Genomic DNA, 18,109 nt, shown 5'->3' with positions numbered 1-18,109 from the left:
TGAAGATGCAGGGAAAAAAGCAACACAAACACACAAAATTCCTTTAAGAATAATTTATCAGAATACAGATTATATGTTCAACACTAATACAGTATATAATCCCTGTTAAATGTTCTCTAGACATACTTGGAAACATATTCTGAATAAGACTTGAATAATCAAGAGGATTATTTAAAATACAGATGTACACTTCAAAGGCTACTGTACAGGAAAAATTATTTCAGGGATTTCTGCACTCTACAACAGAAGATAATTTTTGAAATTTCCAACTAAGTAGTAATGTAAACTAATTTTTATTTTTAAATGACGTGCTTTAAATAATGCTTCTAGTATTACTACTGTGTTTTGAAAACTATTAAGTCCATTTTCTTTCCATCACATAGAAAGCACTTAAGAATAAGTTTCCACATAAAACCCACCATCCAGCAGACCTCAGTAAGTCTACTTTATAAACAAGTTCTTGCCTTGATTTCATCAGGATAGCTTCTACGCAAATATACACACATCTGGAAGGCAACAGCCATAACATACTTGTATAGTGCTTCATATGATACAACCAGTATCAGCAGAGAGTTTGGTCAGAAGTGGCAGCTCAGAAATATGTGCAATTTAATTTTAATACTGCCATGGTAACATTCTGGTCTAGCTTGCTCAGAGCCCCAAAAAGGATTTTAGCATGCCAGTACTTCTGTTTGGCGAAGCAATCTGGAGGAGAAAATATTGGGCAGAAGATACAATTTTCTTATTAGTTATGTGAGAAGTATTTTTTTCCTACTGAAACAGATTTTAAATGTTTTAAAATTCACTCTAACATTATGCAATTATGCTCCTATATTATTACTACAATTGAAAATGATCCTGCTCTCTTTTTTTTTTGTGTTTCCTTGTATCAGCATGAACATTTATTTATGCTACCTGCACCACTATATCAGATGGCAGCTATCTGGACTAAATCTAACCTAAATTAGTTTATTTTAAAAAAGATTACTTATCTGAGTAATTCATTTCTACAGTTCACTGTCCATGAATTTTGGTGACTGCCCAGTAAAGTCAAACAAATGGGGTGCAGCTACAATTCTCTTTAGCATTAGCTTAAATGACTACTCAAAACTACTTCAGCTACATAACCAAGGTACAATTCAGGCAATCAACACAAAATAAACTGATGTTATTATAATTGGTCAAGTGCACTTGATGACAAGACTTCCTCATGTAAAAGACAGCTTTAATCCTGCTCATACTAAACAAAGCAAGCTTAAAATATTTGAAGCTCAAAAGTAATCAAATAAGTAGGGGGTTTTTTGTTATTTTTCCTTTATGCTCTTTTGAAAACTTACTCTTGACTATTTTGTGTCTTTGTATTATCCTTCCTGAAGCCCAGCACATCTCCAGAATAGGAGGATTTTTGATGTGAAGATACAAAAAGGATGTATCACAGCAGAATTCTTAAAAGTACAACAGTATTATACCTGAAACCATCATCAGTTGCCATCAGCATTTATAATTTCATAGGTGCTCTACCTACTTTTAAACAGGACATATTTGCTGAGGGAGCCCTCACCTAATTCCTACCATCCAGTTTTCTGTATCCTGTTTTTTTTCCTCCTAAGCTTTATTTTAGTTTTACCTAATATTGGCTTCTGACCAGTACAACCTCTATCTAATTATTTCATTACTTCAAAAGCTTGTGGCTTTTACCACTACTTCTTTAACTACCTGAAAGGAAGTTTTAGCCAGGTAGGGATCAGCCTCTTCGCCCAGCAACCAGCGACAGGATGTGCCAGTGAAGGCTTAGGCTGTACATCAGGAGGATTTTTTTTCACAGAAAGGGTGCTCAGATATTGGAAGGGTCTGCCAAAGGAGGTGGTAGAGTCACCATCCCTGGAGAAGTTTAAGGAAAGCCTGGACATGCTCTGGTCTAGTTGACAAGGTTATGAACAGTCATAGGCTGGACTCAATGATCACAGAGGTCTTTTCCAACCTAATTGATTCAGTGATTCTGTGTGGGATTATCCGTCAGGCTGCAGAGTAACAACATCCTCCTAGAGCCAAACAAAAGAAAGTAAGACAAGAGAACAACGTTATGACTTCGATGTCCACCCTATGCCTGGTTTTAAAGCAGACACAGTGTAGCATATATACAGATGGGGAGCAGCCCCAGGCGAAGGCACACCAGCCCTGCCCTGCTCCACTCACCCCTCTGTGAGTTTCCTCAGGGAGGGAAACTAAGGGAAACTTAGCCACAAATGATCAGAACTGTAACAATGAGGCTGGCTGGCTGGACACTGGCTGGTGACGAGGAGCTGTGAGCAAAGAGAGGGGGGAAACCAGTTGTGGAGTTAATGGGGAACCTGGAAACACTGTGCTTGGAGACTGGGGGTTAGATAAGAAAACTATGTAGGGCTGCAAATACGTGAATGAAAAAAAAAATGGGATAATGTGGCAGGAGCGAGCAGGAAGACCAGGCTGAAATGAGTAAGTTGGACTGGAGAAGAAGGAGCTGGGGAGCAGAGAAAAGTGCTTATATGTACAAAAAAAATCTTACGATGTCCCTCCTACACTGGCTTTTGGAGTGGCCACAGTGTAACACACGCACGCCACAACATGTGCAGGCACACTGGGCACTGGGCGACACACACGAGCACACAGCATCACATGCACGGCCTAACACACTGTAACACACACATGGCCTTACATGCACGGTGTAACACAAACGCACATGCCATAAAACACACACACGGCACAGCCCGTGCACACAGCGTAACTCACACGGTGAAATGAACACACGCACAGTGAAATGCACACACGCACGGTGTCATGCACACACGCACGGTGTCATGCACACACGCACGGTGTCATGCACACACGCACGGTGAAATGAACACACGCACCGTGTCATGCACACACGCACCGTGTCATGCACACACGCACCGTGTCATGCACACACGCACCGTGTCATGCACACACGCGGTGCAACACAGAGCGTAACACGCACACGGCGGAATTCACACACAAACCCCCGACACCCCGCGCATGCGCGCCCCCACGGCGTCCGCTTCCCCGCGCGCACGCGCAGCGCCGCTCCCGCCGCGGGTGCGCGCGGTGCAGTGTGGGAAGGAGGCGGCCCCGGCCCGGCGGAGCGCGGCGCTGAATCCTCCCGGCCGCTCACAGCACTGTGGAGCCACTTCCCGCCCTGCCTCCCCTCCGGCCGCCGCCGCCACCGCCGCCTCCTCCTCCTCTTCCTCCACCCCAGCACACACCCTCCCCCCGCCGGCCCGCGGATTTAAAGGGGCAGCGGCGCCGGCCGGGGGAACCATGCCGAACTTCTGCGCGGCGCCCAACTGCACCCGCAAGAGCACCCAGTCCGACCTGGCCTTCTTCCGCTTCCCCCGGGATCCAGCCAGGTGAGATCATCTCGGGAGGGGCGGGCTGGAGGAGGGGCGCCCGGCTCTCCCCCTCAGGCGCCGCCGGCCCACAGCCTGCCTGAAGACCCGTGCCGGGGAGCCGGCTCCCTCCCTTCTGCCCGCTCTGCTTCGCCCGCGCCTCCCTCACGGCGCCTCCTTACCCGCGTGGCCGGCGGGCGCCCCGACCTCCGATGGTGCCTGCGGAGGCCGCGCTCGCTCTGGCGCCGGCGGGGCGGGGCCGCGGGACCCTCCGGGCTGTGGCGGCGGGAGGCGGGCGGGCGGCTGCGCCTGCGCCGGGACGGCAGCGGCTGCCGCCCCTCGGAGGAGTGGGAGGGATGGGAACGGCGCCGCTCGGGGGCGCGGCGGGGAGGGGGGTGCCTGGCCGAGAGAGCGGTGGGAGCTACCTGCCTGTGGGCAGGGTGGGGGTGTGCGAGAGGCGGTGCGATGGATGTATGGCTGTGAGAGATGTGGGGCAGCTGGAAGGATGCCGGAGCCATGGGCTGACGTAGGGGAGCCCTGCACTGTGGGGAGCCCGCGCAGGCTCCGCACTGGCTCAAGCAGTGGAGGTCCTGCTCTGTGTATTAGGCGATGCGGTGCTGGACGATGGGGTGTGTGCATGGCGAATGGGATACTGCTGCGACAGGGAGGAACTGTCTCAGGGCTGCTGGGATGGTGGCAAAGCATCATGAGCAGCAGCAGAAGTGATGGGACAGATTCCCAATGGGTGAAAAGCGGGGGTGGTGTACTGGTAGAGCAAAAAGTGTGTGAGTGAGAGACAGTGGAAAATACTATGAAATATAAATCATTTACTTTGACATAGAAACCCTCATGTAAAGGTTCACCCTTAAATCGAGATAATACTCTTAAAATCACTTGATTTAACATGATGCTCACAATACTGAAAGGTGCATAGGCATAGAGCAATACCAGTTACCTCTTTTCTCAGAGTAGATAGTTAAGGCTGAATTTTTTTTTATGATTTATACATGATATTTACTTGCTTCCTTCTGTGAAGCTGCCTGACCTGATTTTTGGAAAATTCAAAACCCCATGGAAATTATGCATATCTAGTATTTTCTAAGGACACGGACCCTCCAAGCAATTTCAAATGAAGATACAAAAAGCTTATATAGGTAGTAGCTGCTCTCTAAAGTTGTGATTTTGGATCTGTTATGAAGTTCTCCTGGACGAACGCAATGCCTTGCTATAAAGGTTGGCTATCCAGACTTCTTGATGCCTAGTACGTGAAAAGTATTGTAGTACAATCCATATTCCATATGCTTTTGCTTTAATATGAACTGTAATCAAAGTGGTTGTTTACCTGTTATTCTTTCATCTTTATGATTTGTTCCTACGGTCTCTTTCTACCTTCTGTCCTGTGAGACCTTCAGGATCTCACACAAAAGAATGTCTGCAGTTTGTGTGGAACTGAAGAAATTTTGTGCTGTCTCAGCTTCAGTCTTAATTTGTAAAAGGTCCATTCTGTAAAACAAATCACATCAAGCTGTACAGAATTTGTCAATAGGTGACAGTTTACTGCATGAAGAAAATACCCTCTTCAGTTTATAATTTTTTTATGGAAGGACATTTTGAATGAGCGCTTTCCATGGTAGCAGTGCGAAGATGTAGTTAAAGGTGTGTGACTAAATGATTACATTTTAAAGATTAATTTTTTTAAAACTCTATTTTATAAACTCTAGGATGGTTTGGATTGGAAGGAACCCTAAAGCTCATCTCGTTCCAGGCCACAGGCAGGTACACCTTCCATTAGACCACCTTGCTTCCAGCCCCATCCAACCTGGCCTTGGAACACTTCCAGGAATGGGGCAGCCTCGGCTTCTCTGGGCAACCTATGCCAGGGCCTCCAAATCTTCACTGTAAAAAATTTCTTCAATATATCTAACCTAAACTTCCCCTCTTACAGTTTGAAACCATTCCCCCTAGTTCTCTCAGTACAATTCCTGATACAGAGTTCCTCTTCCAACTTCTCTGTAAGGCAGGCCCCTTCAGACCCTGGAAGGCACTGTGAAGTCTCTGTACAACCTAATCTTCTCCAGGATGAGCAGCCAGTACTTTCTCATCCTGTCTCCATAGGGCAGGTGCTCCAGTTCTCTTATGTTCTACCACTTTGTGGTCTCCTCTTGACTTGATCCAGCATTTCCTTGTCTTTCTTTATATTGGGGCTTATGGTACACAGTATTTCATATGGGATCTCACAAGAGAGGGGCAGAATCTTCTGTCCAGAGAGAGGAGAAACTATACATAAACTGTTCATATCATCTTTGTGCTCTTAAAAACAGTCTGTGACAAAGATGTTCTAAGTTCTCTAGAAGTGCCCCCTTTAACATCTTAAAACTTTCTCTCCAAAATTGATCATATATTCTATTTTACAAGAGCATTTAGAGACTGATAAATCCATGCATCCTTTTGGTTTTACAGACTTGAGGGTGTTGGTTTATTCTGTGGGTTGATATACAGCAGTCTGCAGACGGAATGACAATATGTTCCTTGTACTGCTTGTTTTCACTTTTGTAGGTCAGACTGGGATGGTGAGCAAAGTACTGTGTGCCAAAATGTTATTTGCACTTGGCAGCTTACAGTGGGAAAGCTGAAAATAAAATTGTTAGAATACGTCTTAAAATAAATTTTCATTTTAAAAAATCATTGATGGCAAATGGATAGTCCTGGGTAAATTGTTTCTATTACCTTTCTGTTTTCAGTATTTCCATAATAGCTGGGTAATTGCCTTTAATGTTTTCCAAGCTCAGTGCTAAGCAGTTCCAATTAGACATTCCAAGTCTGATCTTTCAGAAGTCAGTGAGAGCTAACCTGTTAAGACCACCTTCTTTAATTTTGGCTACTTGAGAAGATAGAGGTTTCAGAGATTAGCCTTTGGAGAAGAACCACCAGCATTTAATGGGTGGTAAGTTGTCTTTTCATATCAAACTAGTGTAAGTAGCTCCTGTTACCTCCATACGGTTTTGTATTTTACAGTTTCATGCAGTCTGGGCCGTGATCCCCACAGTAAGATATGTTAACTCTCGTCTGTGGTCGTGGCTCTATTCATCGTGGTGGTTTGAGTTACAGTTGAGGTATGAGTGTTCAGAACAAAATACTTCTTAAGCAAAGAGATGCTGTTCTACTGCAGTTGACCAGTACTGAGATAATACACTTCAATACTAGTAATATAATTACTCCAGCTGCATTTCAGTAAAATGCCATTTCAACTTCCATGAGATGTCTGAAAATGTAAAGATCTCTGGAAATGTAAAGTTTGTGACTGAAGAAGACCTTCAAAGGTAATGAGCAATGGCTAAGTGGTATTGAGGAAACTTTTCTGTCTGCCCATTCAGGAGCCACACTGGGAGTCCCATTTGCATGACCCGAGACTTTAATTGCTGTGACCAAAGCTCCTCCTGGGCAGGTGGCTCCAGTGAAACAGAGAGTGCCGTTTGACTCCCTGGGCATGCCACACTTGTGGTGGCAGACACGTTTCCCTTTCAGCTTCTACCCTGGGTTTTCTGTAGCAGAGTCTCAGATGTCTGGTTCCTTTCAGCACTTTAATCATATCGTGATAACAGCTTGGGCTGATGGCTCTGGAGATTGACACTGAACCAAGAAATCCCTGGGCTTTTATACCTTGTGGTATATGCACCCATTCTGTAATAGCTGCCCTAATGATCAGCACTATTCCAAGTACAAATATAACAAAGCTACCAGGATTGCCATAGGGTAGAGTACAACATTATAGATTCCTGTGCACAAATACTTAAATGATTACCAATAAAAAATCACAATCAACTAGTTGACCATCCACTACTCATTCAATGTGAGAAGGGTGTATCCAATTTCTTTACCTAAAACTTACAGCAAATAATATATGGCAGTATATGGTCCTTCCTGTTTAACTTCCAATTTGTATTGTACTGAATATACCTTAGTTAATCCTTCATCTCTAGGTTGTTTGTCACGTAACTGTATTTTGTTTTATTTATCATTTATTATTTATTATTTAAAAGCATTTATTTTCTAAGAGTCTGGTCCTGGATATAATTCTCTGCTAAACATTATTCCTGTTGATGACCATTCTAGAGGTTAGTGAGAGTTATTTCCAATATCTTGCTATCTCATAGTACTACTCCTAAACTCCAGGCCATTTTAAATCTACCTGACTAGAAGTTTGAGCAGTCTATTACTTCTTTGTTTCACAGAAGCCTTTGGTGTGAGCTGGACAGTGCACTAAAGCGATTTGTCTTGTAAGCTTGGTAGCTTCCAGCAACACTTGTATTTCAGTTCCATTAGATACATTCTTTGCTGCCAAGGTAAAGTGCTATGGTTCTTTCTGTAGCATAGATGTATGACACTCTCCAAAAACATATTTAGTATTAGTATAGTCACTGATTAATTACATCCCCATCAGGCTGCTCTTCCTAATGCGAGTTAGTTCAGCCCCTTGGGCATTCACCCACAAAACACCCACCCCCCATGGGGTGAATGCAGTTTTAACAGTTTAGAAAAGTAGCATAATTGACAGAAATCACCAATTAGAGACGTAAGAGGTGATGCTGTTTCCCACAGTTCAACCTTCTCTGGATCTTGCCCCCCACTCCTCCCCCCGCCTTAGATGGGAGCTAAACATTGTTCTTGAAGATGTGTCTTGAAGAGCTGTTTTTTGGCCTTGGTTCCCAGACAGAGCCAAGGTAGGGACAGGGACGTTAGAATGTGTTTTGTTTTTCTGCCTAGGGAAAAGGTAGTTTAAAGTACTGGGAAAACTAGCCACAGATACAATAGGCTACAAAGCTACAAATACATGTGTAAGAATACAGAGAATATATAAAACAAAAAAAGGCAAAAATCATTTGGCATCACCGGCTGTGTTGACTTCAGCAAAAAAGGCAGCAGCCACAGTCAGTTTTTTTGCAATTGTCAAAGAACTTGGTAAGGGAATGATGCCTTGAGAGCCTACCTAGAACAGAGGCTAGACAGTGTTAAAGGAATAAAGTAGGTATTTATTAAAAAGTCCTTGATGCCAAAGAATGCACCTTGGGCAGTACAAAAGCCTGGCTGAGGCTACCCAAGATGGATGATGGCTCACACATTTTCACACTTCTATAAGTTTTGGTCCATTTACTTATTGGGGTTAATTGTCCAATTACAGCTTTGGGTTATGAAGTCCTATCCTTCCAGATTGCTCTCCTCAATTTGCTGTTGTTTATACTTTTTGGGCCTGAAGCTGCAATGGTGTCCTTGGTTCTCAGGCTGGAAAATGTTTGTTTTGTCTAACTAAACTGTGAGGAGAACTTGCTAACACTTTATATGAAGCTCAGAGTTATACACTAATGCAGTACGGAATCTGGATAATATGAAAGCTAAAACTCAAGGCATCAGGAAAGGAGTATTGTGTGGTTAATGAAATCTGTGTGAGACTTATTTTTGGGTAAGCCCCCTTTGAAGAGGTAGTGGTATCTCTTGCTGTCACTCTGATCTGATCTTCAACTATCACTAATACCTACTTAGGTTCTCTGGTTGGCATTAACATGGGAGGGTAAGGAATTCAGGCTGATGTTTACCTGCCCTTGACAACTGCCTGCCAGTTCTGAATGCACCATTCCTGCCACCAATTTGTTCCCCTGCGATTGTCAGGAGGTGATTCAGAGGAGTTAACATAATGTAAGGAGCTCTGGCTTTGCTCTCTGTCAGTGTTTGTCAGCTTCTGTGAATCACTGAGAGAAGCAAGTAAGATCATGGGGGTCAGGCTCTTTCTCTGGACTGAAACCCTCCCCCCTAATTATAGAGAAGGCTGATCAGCCTTGTTGTTTAGTAGTCGACACCCACTGAGAAAGTCTGAGAGCCAGAGTCAATATAGTTGACATGCTACAGGTCTCTCACTTTAAAAGAGTGTTTATATCACTTGAATAAGTGAAGAAAGCTCCCCTGTTCTCTTTTTGGGGTGATTGCACTGCCCAGACAAGAGTGCAAGATCTGTTGTGCCAAAAAATCTGATTTTTTAAAACATTGTTTTTCTTTCGTTATTTTAAGTTGTTAGTAAGCATTCTCTGTATGGATCTCCAAGAGCAATATTAGAAATTATTCCTGACTTACGGCATTTACTGTCACTGTTATCTTGACATTTTGCATGAACAAGAAATTGAGATTAGCAAACGGTTCAGCCAGAAGAGATCAGAATCTGAGATTCTCCTCTTTCATCTTCACAATTGCCCTTTACTGAGCTAAAGTAGACGTGAATCCACTCAGACATGTGAGTTCCTCATTTGGGCTGCCCACCAAAACATCTGACAAGACAGCCTTTGTTCCTATATTGTTGAATAATCACTAGTTATTTTTCTCCCTCCTTATTGCTATAAACAATAATTTCATGTTTGCAGTCAAAAATAATAGTAAAATTGCTTTCTCCTAACTTTTAGCAACAGAACAAGTAACTTTGCTGCTCAGAAAGTGGTGGCATATACCCCATTAGGGGAAGTGGAAGCTGACTACTGCATTTACATCAATTACTGCAAGTGGTTACTCACCAGAGGAAACAGTCTCTTGCATACCTAAATGGAGTCATATCAGTAAGGGAAATATTTTTTTATCTTTGTGTTATGTCTTGCAGAACTAATCCAAAGCAGAAGTAAATACATGTAAAAATACGCATCTAAGGAGAATATTCTTCGGGCCTGGAAGCACTGTTGGTGGAATGGTTGCTTTTCTGTTGTTATTATTTCATTTTCATAAATCTTCTCTAAACTCCCCAGTGACCACAATAAATAAGAATACTGTTTTTTGAAGAGAGGTGGAGAAGACAACTATTTTAAAAACTGCCTAGAAAATGTTATGACTTTAGACTACAAGCACATTTCTTTGGTTTTTAATTTTTGTTTTTGAGAGTGAATTCTTTAGAATGTGTGTGTGTGTATCTGAGAGTGTTACAAACACAAGAATATTTAAATTAAGGGAAAAGACTCCTGAATTTGCTGGGCTGATGTTGAGTAGTGAGCAAAAGCAGAAAAAGTAGTTTTTACAAAGATCTGATGGGATGTTCCAAGGGAAGTTGTAAAGAACTTTCCCAAGCCTTGCATCAAGGTCACTTGCACTCCAATTTTGAATATGGTTTGAAATTGTGAGGGATTTTGTTTTATCCTAAGATTATGTAATTCTTCTCCTTACATGCAGATGTCAGAGATGGGTAGAGAACTGTCGAAGGGCAGATTTAGAAGATAAAACTCCAGATCAACTCAACAAGCATTACAGATTATGTGCTAAACATTTTGAGACTTCTATGATATGCAGAAGTGTAAGTAAAAACAAGCATTTGTTTACTGGATCTTGCTAAATGTGACTGACATTTTTCACCAGAATGCTGCTTTTAATCTTTCAGCTCTTGGGTAACTGGTCCCTAGGAAAATTGATTTCTTAGTCTTAATTAGGATCGCTGCCATTGTCTGGGGCTCCACACAGGCTCACAGCCATTGAAAATGATAATGAAAATGAAAAATCAGAGGAGAGAGAAAAAGTAGTGCTCTCCTGACAGTTTAATATGTTTGTTGAACACTGGCCCTCATTGCAGTGCTTTCCTCATGCTTGTTTTGTTTCACTAGAGTTTACACTATTATATAAGTTTATTTGATGTAAGTTTGCATGTCTCTTTATTTAAACTTATTAATATCCTGTTCTTGAAGTGTGTACGTGGTATGATTTGGTTAAATTGCACTCTGTTGTGGCCAAAAGATTTAGATACTCTTTACATCTGCCAAGTATTTATTTTCTGCTATGTTTTCATCCAGCTAGAATGAAGGTGCTGTTTTCTGTTAATGAAGTAGTAGCTTTCAATTCTTTTTGTCAACAATATAAGTTTAGCAGCTTGCATAACAGATGGAAAGGGTGGACTTGGGGCTTTGTATCGGGTTTTAATTTCTAGGCTGAATTTCACTCTGGTACATAAGCACAACCAATCTTCTAGTTATGAAGGATAATTAAAATTTGTAGGTCAAACTCTGACGTTCTGGTGATATTGCACACAGTGAGGTCTCTAATTAGCCAGCATCCCAGAAAAAATGAAAATTGAAAGTAATTATGACTCTGACATGAAACTATGAAACTGAGTTTGTTTGAAATGTATTTCAATCTAATGACAGATGCCATTAGTCACAATTTTGTACTTAGTGTTAGCCACTATTGGCAGCACAGGTTTACAGTATACCCACATATAAAATTTTACTTAAAATACTTTTTTTTTTTTAACTGGGAGCACTTACACAATCATCTTATCTAGAAGTCTTTTTTTTCTATTTTTTTATTCACATATTAATTTTCCCACAATATGACCTTTCACAGTAGTGCTTGGTGGACTTCATAGTTCTACAAAAAGAAGCAATTAAAATTTTTCAGTTAAATGTCTCTAGAATTGTGAAATAAGTGATAAAACCCAAAACACAATAGTAACAAAATGTTTCCTTTCTGATGCATGTCTTTTTATCCACAATGTTTATTTTTTAAAAAATATTGCAGTAAAGTAAAATTATTGCATCCAGGGTCTTTGATATGAAGATAGTGGGAACAAGAAAAGATTTGCAGTTTGGAGTTTTCTGTAGTATTTGTCTTCTTATTTTCAGTGTTCTCTTTCCATCCTGAAATGTGAATTGCATAGCCTAGCTTTCTCTTTGGTAACATCAAGAAGTCAAAGTACTTTGGGATAATAACATAAACAAGAAAAGGAGAGGAAGTAAGGGGCATGTTCTCTAAGAATTCCCTAGTCTAGATGTCTGTTTTCTTGCAGAGCCCATACAGAACAGTTTTGCGGGATAATGCTGTGCCGACTATATTTGATCTTACAAGTCACCTGAACAATCCCCACAGCAGACATAGGAAAAGGATAAAAGAGCTGGTAAGCTTTTAATGTAAAATTATTGGTTTATTATTAAAAAAAGGCAAGTAAGTTAATGTGAAACTTTTACACAAAAATGTCAAATAAAAATATTTAGCACTTGAGTGTTTGTATTTTCTATGCTGCCTATTCCTGTATCTTTTTTGTTGATTATAAGTTAAATGTGTGATAAAAAATTTATCTGCTGAGGAAATCTTTAAGAATAATCTGGAAAATTAAATGTGTTGATCCAGACCTGATGCTTTCATCCATCCAAGAAATGTATTGTTTTCTTTTCCTTGTTACTACAGTGCCAAATGAACACAACCAATGCATAACATCCCAAAATTATTGCTGCATATTGATTTTGATCTTCGGTTCACTTCTGAAATCTGAATCAATTCAGACGTGCTTGTTTTAGCTTATTCTGAAAAATATGATCCATGGATAAAACCAAGATGGAGAATTTTTTTTGTTGGATTGTGTTTTGTGTGTCATTTAGGGAGAAAGTGTCTCTGTGGTTATAAGTATAAGAACAATTAAAAGAAATTCTACTCTTAATCTCTGTTTATACCTGAAAAATCACAGGCAATTTCTAAATACTTCTTTGTGAGTTTGGTTGCATTGGTTGACTGAAAATAGAATTAAATATAGTTCTGTCTACTGACAGTACATTATCAAACTGCAATAGAATCTATTAAATGGAATCTATTTACTAATAATTAAACATATTGAAGAACCTCCTAATACAACTGTTCTCATGTAGTTAGTAGATGAATGTCATGGTGGCAATAAACTACCTCAAGAAACCTTCTGGTCTTAAAATTTCTAGCACTTTTTGGCAAATGTTAACTGATATCATCTACAGTATTTGTATCTGATCTTGAAGTGCTAATATTTTAAGGTCACATGTTAGACATTGTCATCAATAAAAGTTCTTTTTGTCTGTTTTTTTAAGAGTGAAGATGAAATAAGAACATTGAAACAGCAAAAGAGTAAGTAGTCAAAATATTTGAGATAATAACTTCATTTGCTAAAGCTAACAAGGTAATGCAGTGTCAAGATGAAAAACGAGGGATGGGACCACCTTGCTTTGAAATGATTTATTGCTCAAGTAGCCAGATGAGATATCAGTCTCAAGGCATGAGATTTAGAGCAACAAGTCAGCCATAGCTCAAGGAAGTCCCGAGTTTCTTCTTTACACAGCAGTATATAACACTTTAGCCCGATTGGCAGTTGACACAAAATTTACTAACCTAGCACCTTTGCTTAATTTTGCTGCTCTGCATCTGTCTCTTTGTCACTAAGCTGACAGGTCACATACACATACCACACCTCTTGTTATAGTTTCTAGATCTCTGACTTGCTCTATAACTCATACTATTACAGCTTAAACCTCAAACTATTTTACCCAGTATAATTTCTTACCTACTCTAGGCATATTCTTACTTATCACTATAGAGACATAAGTTTATAATTTTTCTACCCAATGTCTGTGTACCTTCATCGCTACATCAATCTAAGCACTTTCTAAGGCTGCAGATTGAACCCTTCAGTATCTGCAGAAGTTTCTATTTTTCGGTTTCCAACAATGCAGGATTCATAACTATAGCATAACTATATATGGCAGGAGGATAATTGAGTTTTTTCTTGATTCAGCCAGCCAGTCTAAATTGTTTCCAAAATACTCATTCACTTTTAAACTGGAAACATTCTTCTCTGGACTGGTAACTTAAAGGTAATGGGCAAGTAAATGTTATGTTTTATGTTTGACACTTACAGTATTTTTTCATTTTGTAGTTGATGAAGCTTTTGAACGGAAACAGGCAACTCAAGAATCTAATGAAAACAATGAGCAAAATACTGTCTCAGAGGAAGGAGGGGAAGAACAAGAGGAAGAAGCTGTCCCCTTAACACTGGAAGAAAGAGAAAACAAAGATTACCTTAAATCATTATTTGAAATTTTGATCCTAATGGGTAAACAAAATATTCCACTGGATGGCCATAATGTCGATGAACTTCCAGAAGGTATTTTTGCTTCAGATAACTTTCAGGCTCTTCTGGAATATAGAATAAATGGTGGCGATGAAGTTCTGAGGAAACGATTTGAGATGACTGCAGTCAACCTTGAGTATTGTTCAAAAACTCAGCAGAAACAAATGCTTGAGATCTGTGAAAACTGTGTTAGAGAGGAGACACTGAGGGAAGTAAGAGACTCACACTTCTTTTCTATTGTCACCGATGAAGTAGTAGACATAGCAGGAGAGGAACATTTGCCAGTGTTGGTGAGGTTCGTTGATGATTCTCACAATCTAAGAGAAGAATTCATAGGGTTTTTACCATATGAGGCTGATCCTGAAATTTTAGCTGTTAAGTTCCATGCAACTATTACTGAAAAGTGGGGTCTAAACATGGAGTACTGTCGGGGTCAAGCCTACATCGTCTCCAGTGGATTTGCTTCTAAAATGAAAGTTGTGGCTACAAGACTCTTGGAAAAGTATCCACAAGCTGTGTATACACTGTGTTCCTCATGTGCCTTAAATGTTTGGCTGGCAAAATCTGTTCCTGTTGTTGGTGTTTCCATTGCATTAGGAACAATTGAAGAAGTTTGCTGTCTTTTTAATCAGTCTCCACAATTGCTGGTAGAACTGGACAACGCAATTTCTGCTGTTTTTCAGGACAATGACGAGAAGGGTAATGAGTTGAAGAAGATCTGCCGTTCTCAGTGGACATGCAGGCATGATACTTTTGAGGTTTTAGTGGACCTCCTGCAAGCACTGGTATTGTGCTTGGATGCTGTGACCAGTGACTTGTCTGACAGGTGGAACAACTTCATTGTTGGTCGAGCATTTGTACTTTCAAGTGCATTAACAGATTTTGATTTCATTGTCACTATTGTAATTATGAAAAATATTCTATCTTTTACAAGAGCATTTGGAAAAAATCTCCAGGGACAAACATCAGATGTGTTCTTTGCAGCTGGCAGCTTAACAGCAGTGTTGCACTCTCTGAATGAAGTGATGGAGAATATTGAAGTTTACCATGAATTTTGGTTTGAGGAAGCCACAAGTTTGGCTACAAAACTGGATGTACAAATTAAACTCCCAGGAAAATTTCGCAGGGCACAACAGGGGAACTTTGACCCTGATATGACATCAGAGAATTACTACAAAGAAATCCTAAGTGTCCCAACAATAGAGCATATTATTCAAGAATTAAAAGATATTTTCTCAGAACAGCATTTAAAAGCTCTTAAATGTTTATCGTTAGTGCCCTCAGTCATGGGACAGCTCAAATTCAATACGTCTGAGGAGCATCATGCTGATATGTTCAAAAACGACTTGCCCAATCCAGACACACTTTCTGCTGAGCTTCACTGTTGGAGAATCAAGTGGAAGCACAGAGGAAAAGATATTGAACTTCCAGCTACTATTTATGAAGCACTTCACTTGCCCGACATAAAGTTTTTCCCTAATGTTTATGCATTGCTTAAAGTCTTGTGCTTGCTTCCAGTGATGAAGGTGGAGAATGAAAAATATGGAATAGGACGAAGGCGCTTAAAGGCATACCTGAAAAACACCTTGACAGAGCAAAGGTCAAGCAACCTTGCTTTGCTGAATATAAACTTTGACATAAAACATGACTTAGATTTGATGGTGGACACTTATATTAAACTCTATCCAGATAAAGTGGAATTTCAAGACTGTATTCCTTCAAACAATTCTGAAGTAACAGATGATGCTTAACTTTTTAAACTCTAACCAATCTGTTGAAACAACTTGTTCTTAATTAAGTTTCAAAGCTGTTGAGAAAAAATGGTGAAATCTTTAAAAAATCACTGCAATTCTGTTTCCATTTCAGGCCTTGGACTGAACTAGCTGTGGTCAATAACCTAAATTATGTGTTGTTAGTCCATACTAAATGTGTTTGGCAAACAAAATCAAGCCTGACATGAGCCCATGCTCTTGGCAGAGGTGCTTTCTACATCTGATTGGCTTAAATAGGTGCTCATTTACTTTACTGCATCGTGGAAAAAGTACATTATAATTGTAGATCTGATGGGGCTGTTACATATTCACTGATGAATTAGGCTAAGAAAGAAACTCAAAATATTAAAAGTAATATAATCTATTCCAGTTCTGTTACTTAGGATTTTTTTAAAAAACCCAAACTCTTAAGGAAGACTTTGATGTATATTTAAGTGGCATTTTGGAGAGTGGATTCAGCTATTGCACGATCGCCGTGCTGTGGACAGGTCTCGGTGTAAAGTGAATGTCAGTGATATTGGGGTACGTTTACGGTTTTGTTGGAAGAGTCAAGCTCTTTAATCTCACGATGACTGTTTACATTCCTTTGTGTCAGACACTTTTTTCTTTAAACTTAACAGGCATGGCAGGAGTATTTAAATTCCTAAAAGACACTAAAAATTTAAAATTTATTCCACAAACGTTTAAATCTGTTTGCTCTGCCCCGACTCTGATGCAAACCCATGCATCTTACAGTATGTTTATTTGTAAACTCACTCTGGAAAAATTAAAATAAGAGTTTGTTGTTTGTCTAGACGTAAAATTGAAAATACTACTGTTACTTTTGGCGAGAATGAAACATTTTTGTACAGTTTATGGAAATTTAAAATAAAATGTGAATTGCTTTTTACATAGCATTGGATTTCTTAGTAAAGCTGTGCCTCTGGGAATGTGTTCTGTAAAGGTACTTTTATTTTAGCAATTTTTTCTTAATTGTTTTTGCAATTCTAGTGAGTGGCATTTTCTGAAAACAAAGGAAACTGCAATAGTACTGCTGATCTGCATGTTCTGCAAGGTTTTCTGAAGTATTTTGAGAGAGCACTAACTACAGTGCTTTTAGTGATGGAGGTTCTGACAATCAGGTGGAAAGAGATTAAATTTGAAATGGTTCAAAAGTAAAGTTTTGCAGCTATGCTGATGCATGACAGTTTTATAACTTACTTGTCAAATCAATCATCAAAAATCAAATGGTTTGGGTTGGAAGGAACCTTAAAGCTCATCCAGTTCCACCCCCTGCCATGGACAGGGACACATTCCATTATACCAGGTTGCTCCAAGCCCCATCCAGCTTGGCCTTGAACACTGTCAGGAATGGGGCAGCCACAGCTTCTCTGGGAAACCTGTTCCAGTGCCTCGCCACCCTCAAAGCCAAGGATTTCCTCTGCATATCTAATTTCCCCTCTTTTATCTAAAAGCAATTCCCCCTTGTCCTGTCACTACAGTTCCTGATGCAGAGTCCCTCTCCAGCTTCCCTGTAGCCCCTTTAGAAACTGGAAGGTGCAGTAAAGTCTCCACACAACATTCTCTTTTCCAGGCTGAGCAGCCACTACTTTCTCATTCTGTCTCCGTATGGGAAGTGCTCCAGTCCCATTACAAACTTTGTGTCCTTCTCATGTTGGGGGTAGGTGGGAAATTAAGAGTACTTTTATGTACTTTGCAGTTGCAGTGAGAAAAGCCCCCAGCAACAGCAAATTTTGAAGTATTCTAAAGACTATGAGTTCTTAGTGCTCTAATGTAGTCAAAACAATAAGATCAAATTTGGAAAAACTTCCACCTTTTCTAAGCATTATCTTTTCACTAGTATCTGTATATGCTCTCTGACATGCTTTCATCTTATTGCAGTTCTTGTCTCAATAGAGAGTAAGAAGTGCTTTAGCTAATAGCTTTCTCTGTTCCTCTCAGTATATGAAAACAGCTCCCAAATCTTGGTTAATAATAATGCTATAAAGCATTTTAAAATTAAAAGTCATATGGAAAGTTGTCTCTTTTAAAAGTTGATCTCAATAACAATTTTAATAAAATTAATTAAAAAT

General features: G+C 40.1%; 1 protein-coding gene and 1 long non-coding RNA gene across 5 annotated transcripts; one reads left to right on the top strand and one right to left on the bottom strand.

Moving 5' to 3' along the window:
- Positions 1-38: 38 nt before the first annotated feature.
- Positions 39-3,636, bottom strand: LOC106628248 (uncharacterized). Of its 3 annotated transcripts, none has more exons than XR_001331537.2 (4): positions 3,566-3,636; positions 2,197-2,303; positions 1,717-2,042; positions 39-705 (listed from the first exon to the last, which is right to left on the bottom strand). It is a non-coding gene; the product is annotated as an uncharacterized LOC106628248 (long non-coding RNA). The 3 variants fall into 3 exon arrangements; XR_001331536.2 differs by lacking the exon at positions 3,566-3,636 and adding an exon at positions 3,370-3,559; XR_001331535.2 differs by lacking the exon at positions 3,566-3,636 and having other exon boundaries at positions 2,197-2,959.
- On the top strand, positions 3,121-16,926 carry THAP12 (THAP domain containing 12). Of its 2 annotated transcripts, XM_014253602.2 has the most exons (6): positions 3,320-3,404; positions 9,830-9,979; positions 10,581-10,701; positions 12,184-12,291; positions 13,229-13,265; positions 14,071-16,926. In XM_014253602.2, the coding sequence occupies exons 2-6, from the start codon at positions 9,966-9,968 to the stop codon at positions 16,014-16,016; spliced, it is 2,226 nt and encodes a 741-aa protein (XP_014109077.2). In that variant the 5' UTR covers positions 3,320-3,404; positions 9,830-9,965; the 3' UTR covers positions 16,017-16,926. The 2 variants fall into 2 exon arrangements, with proteins under 2 accessions (XP_005524202.2, XP_014109077.2); XM_005524145.3 differs by lacking the exon at positions 9,830-9,979 and having other exon boundaries at positions 3,121-3,404.
- The last annotated feature ends 1,183 nt before the right edge of the window (positions 16,927-18,109 follow it).

Source organism: Pseudopodoces humilis, chromosome 2, assembly GCF_049639895.1.
Source record: "Pseudopodoces humilis isolate 2021_Gansu_Grassland_sample_001 chromosome 2, ASM4963989v1, whole genome shotgun sequence".
Classification (NCBI taxonomy): Eukaryota; Metazoa; Chordata; class Aves; order Passeriformes; family Paridae; genus Pseudopodoces; species Pseudopodoces humilis.
This window is presented reverse-complemented; position numbering and strand designations above follow the sequence as displayed.

What these genes read in the sequence shown, in the direction of transcription:
- THAP12 (XM_005524145.3), top strand. Translation starts at nt 3,316, where the DNA reads ATGCCGAACTTCTGCGCGGCGCCCAACTGCACCCGCAAGAGCACCCAG. An exon ending in CTTCTATGATATGCAGAAGT is followed by an intron (nt 10,702 to 12,183) that starts GTAAGTAAAAAC and finishes GTTTTCTTGCAG; the next exon opens with AGCCCATACAGAACAGTTTT. An exon ending in AACATTGAAACAGCAAAAGA is followed by an intron (nt 13,266 to 14,070) that starts GTAAGTAGTCAA and finishes TTCATTTTGTAG; the next exon opens with TTGATGAAGCTTTTGAACGG.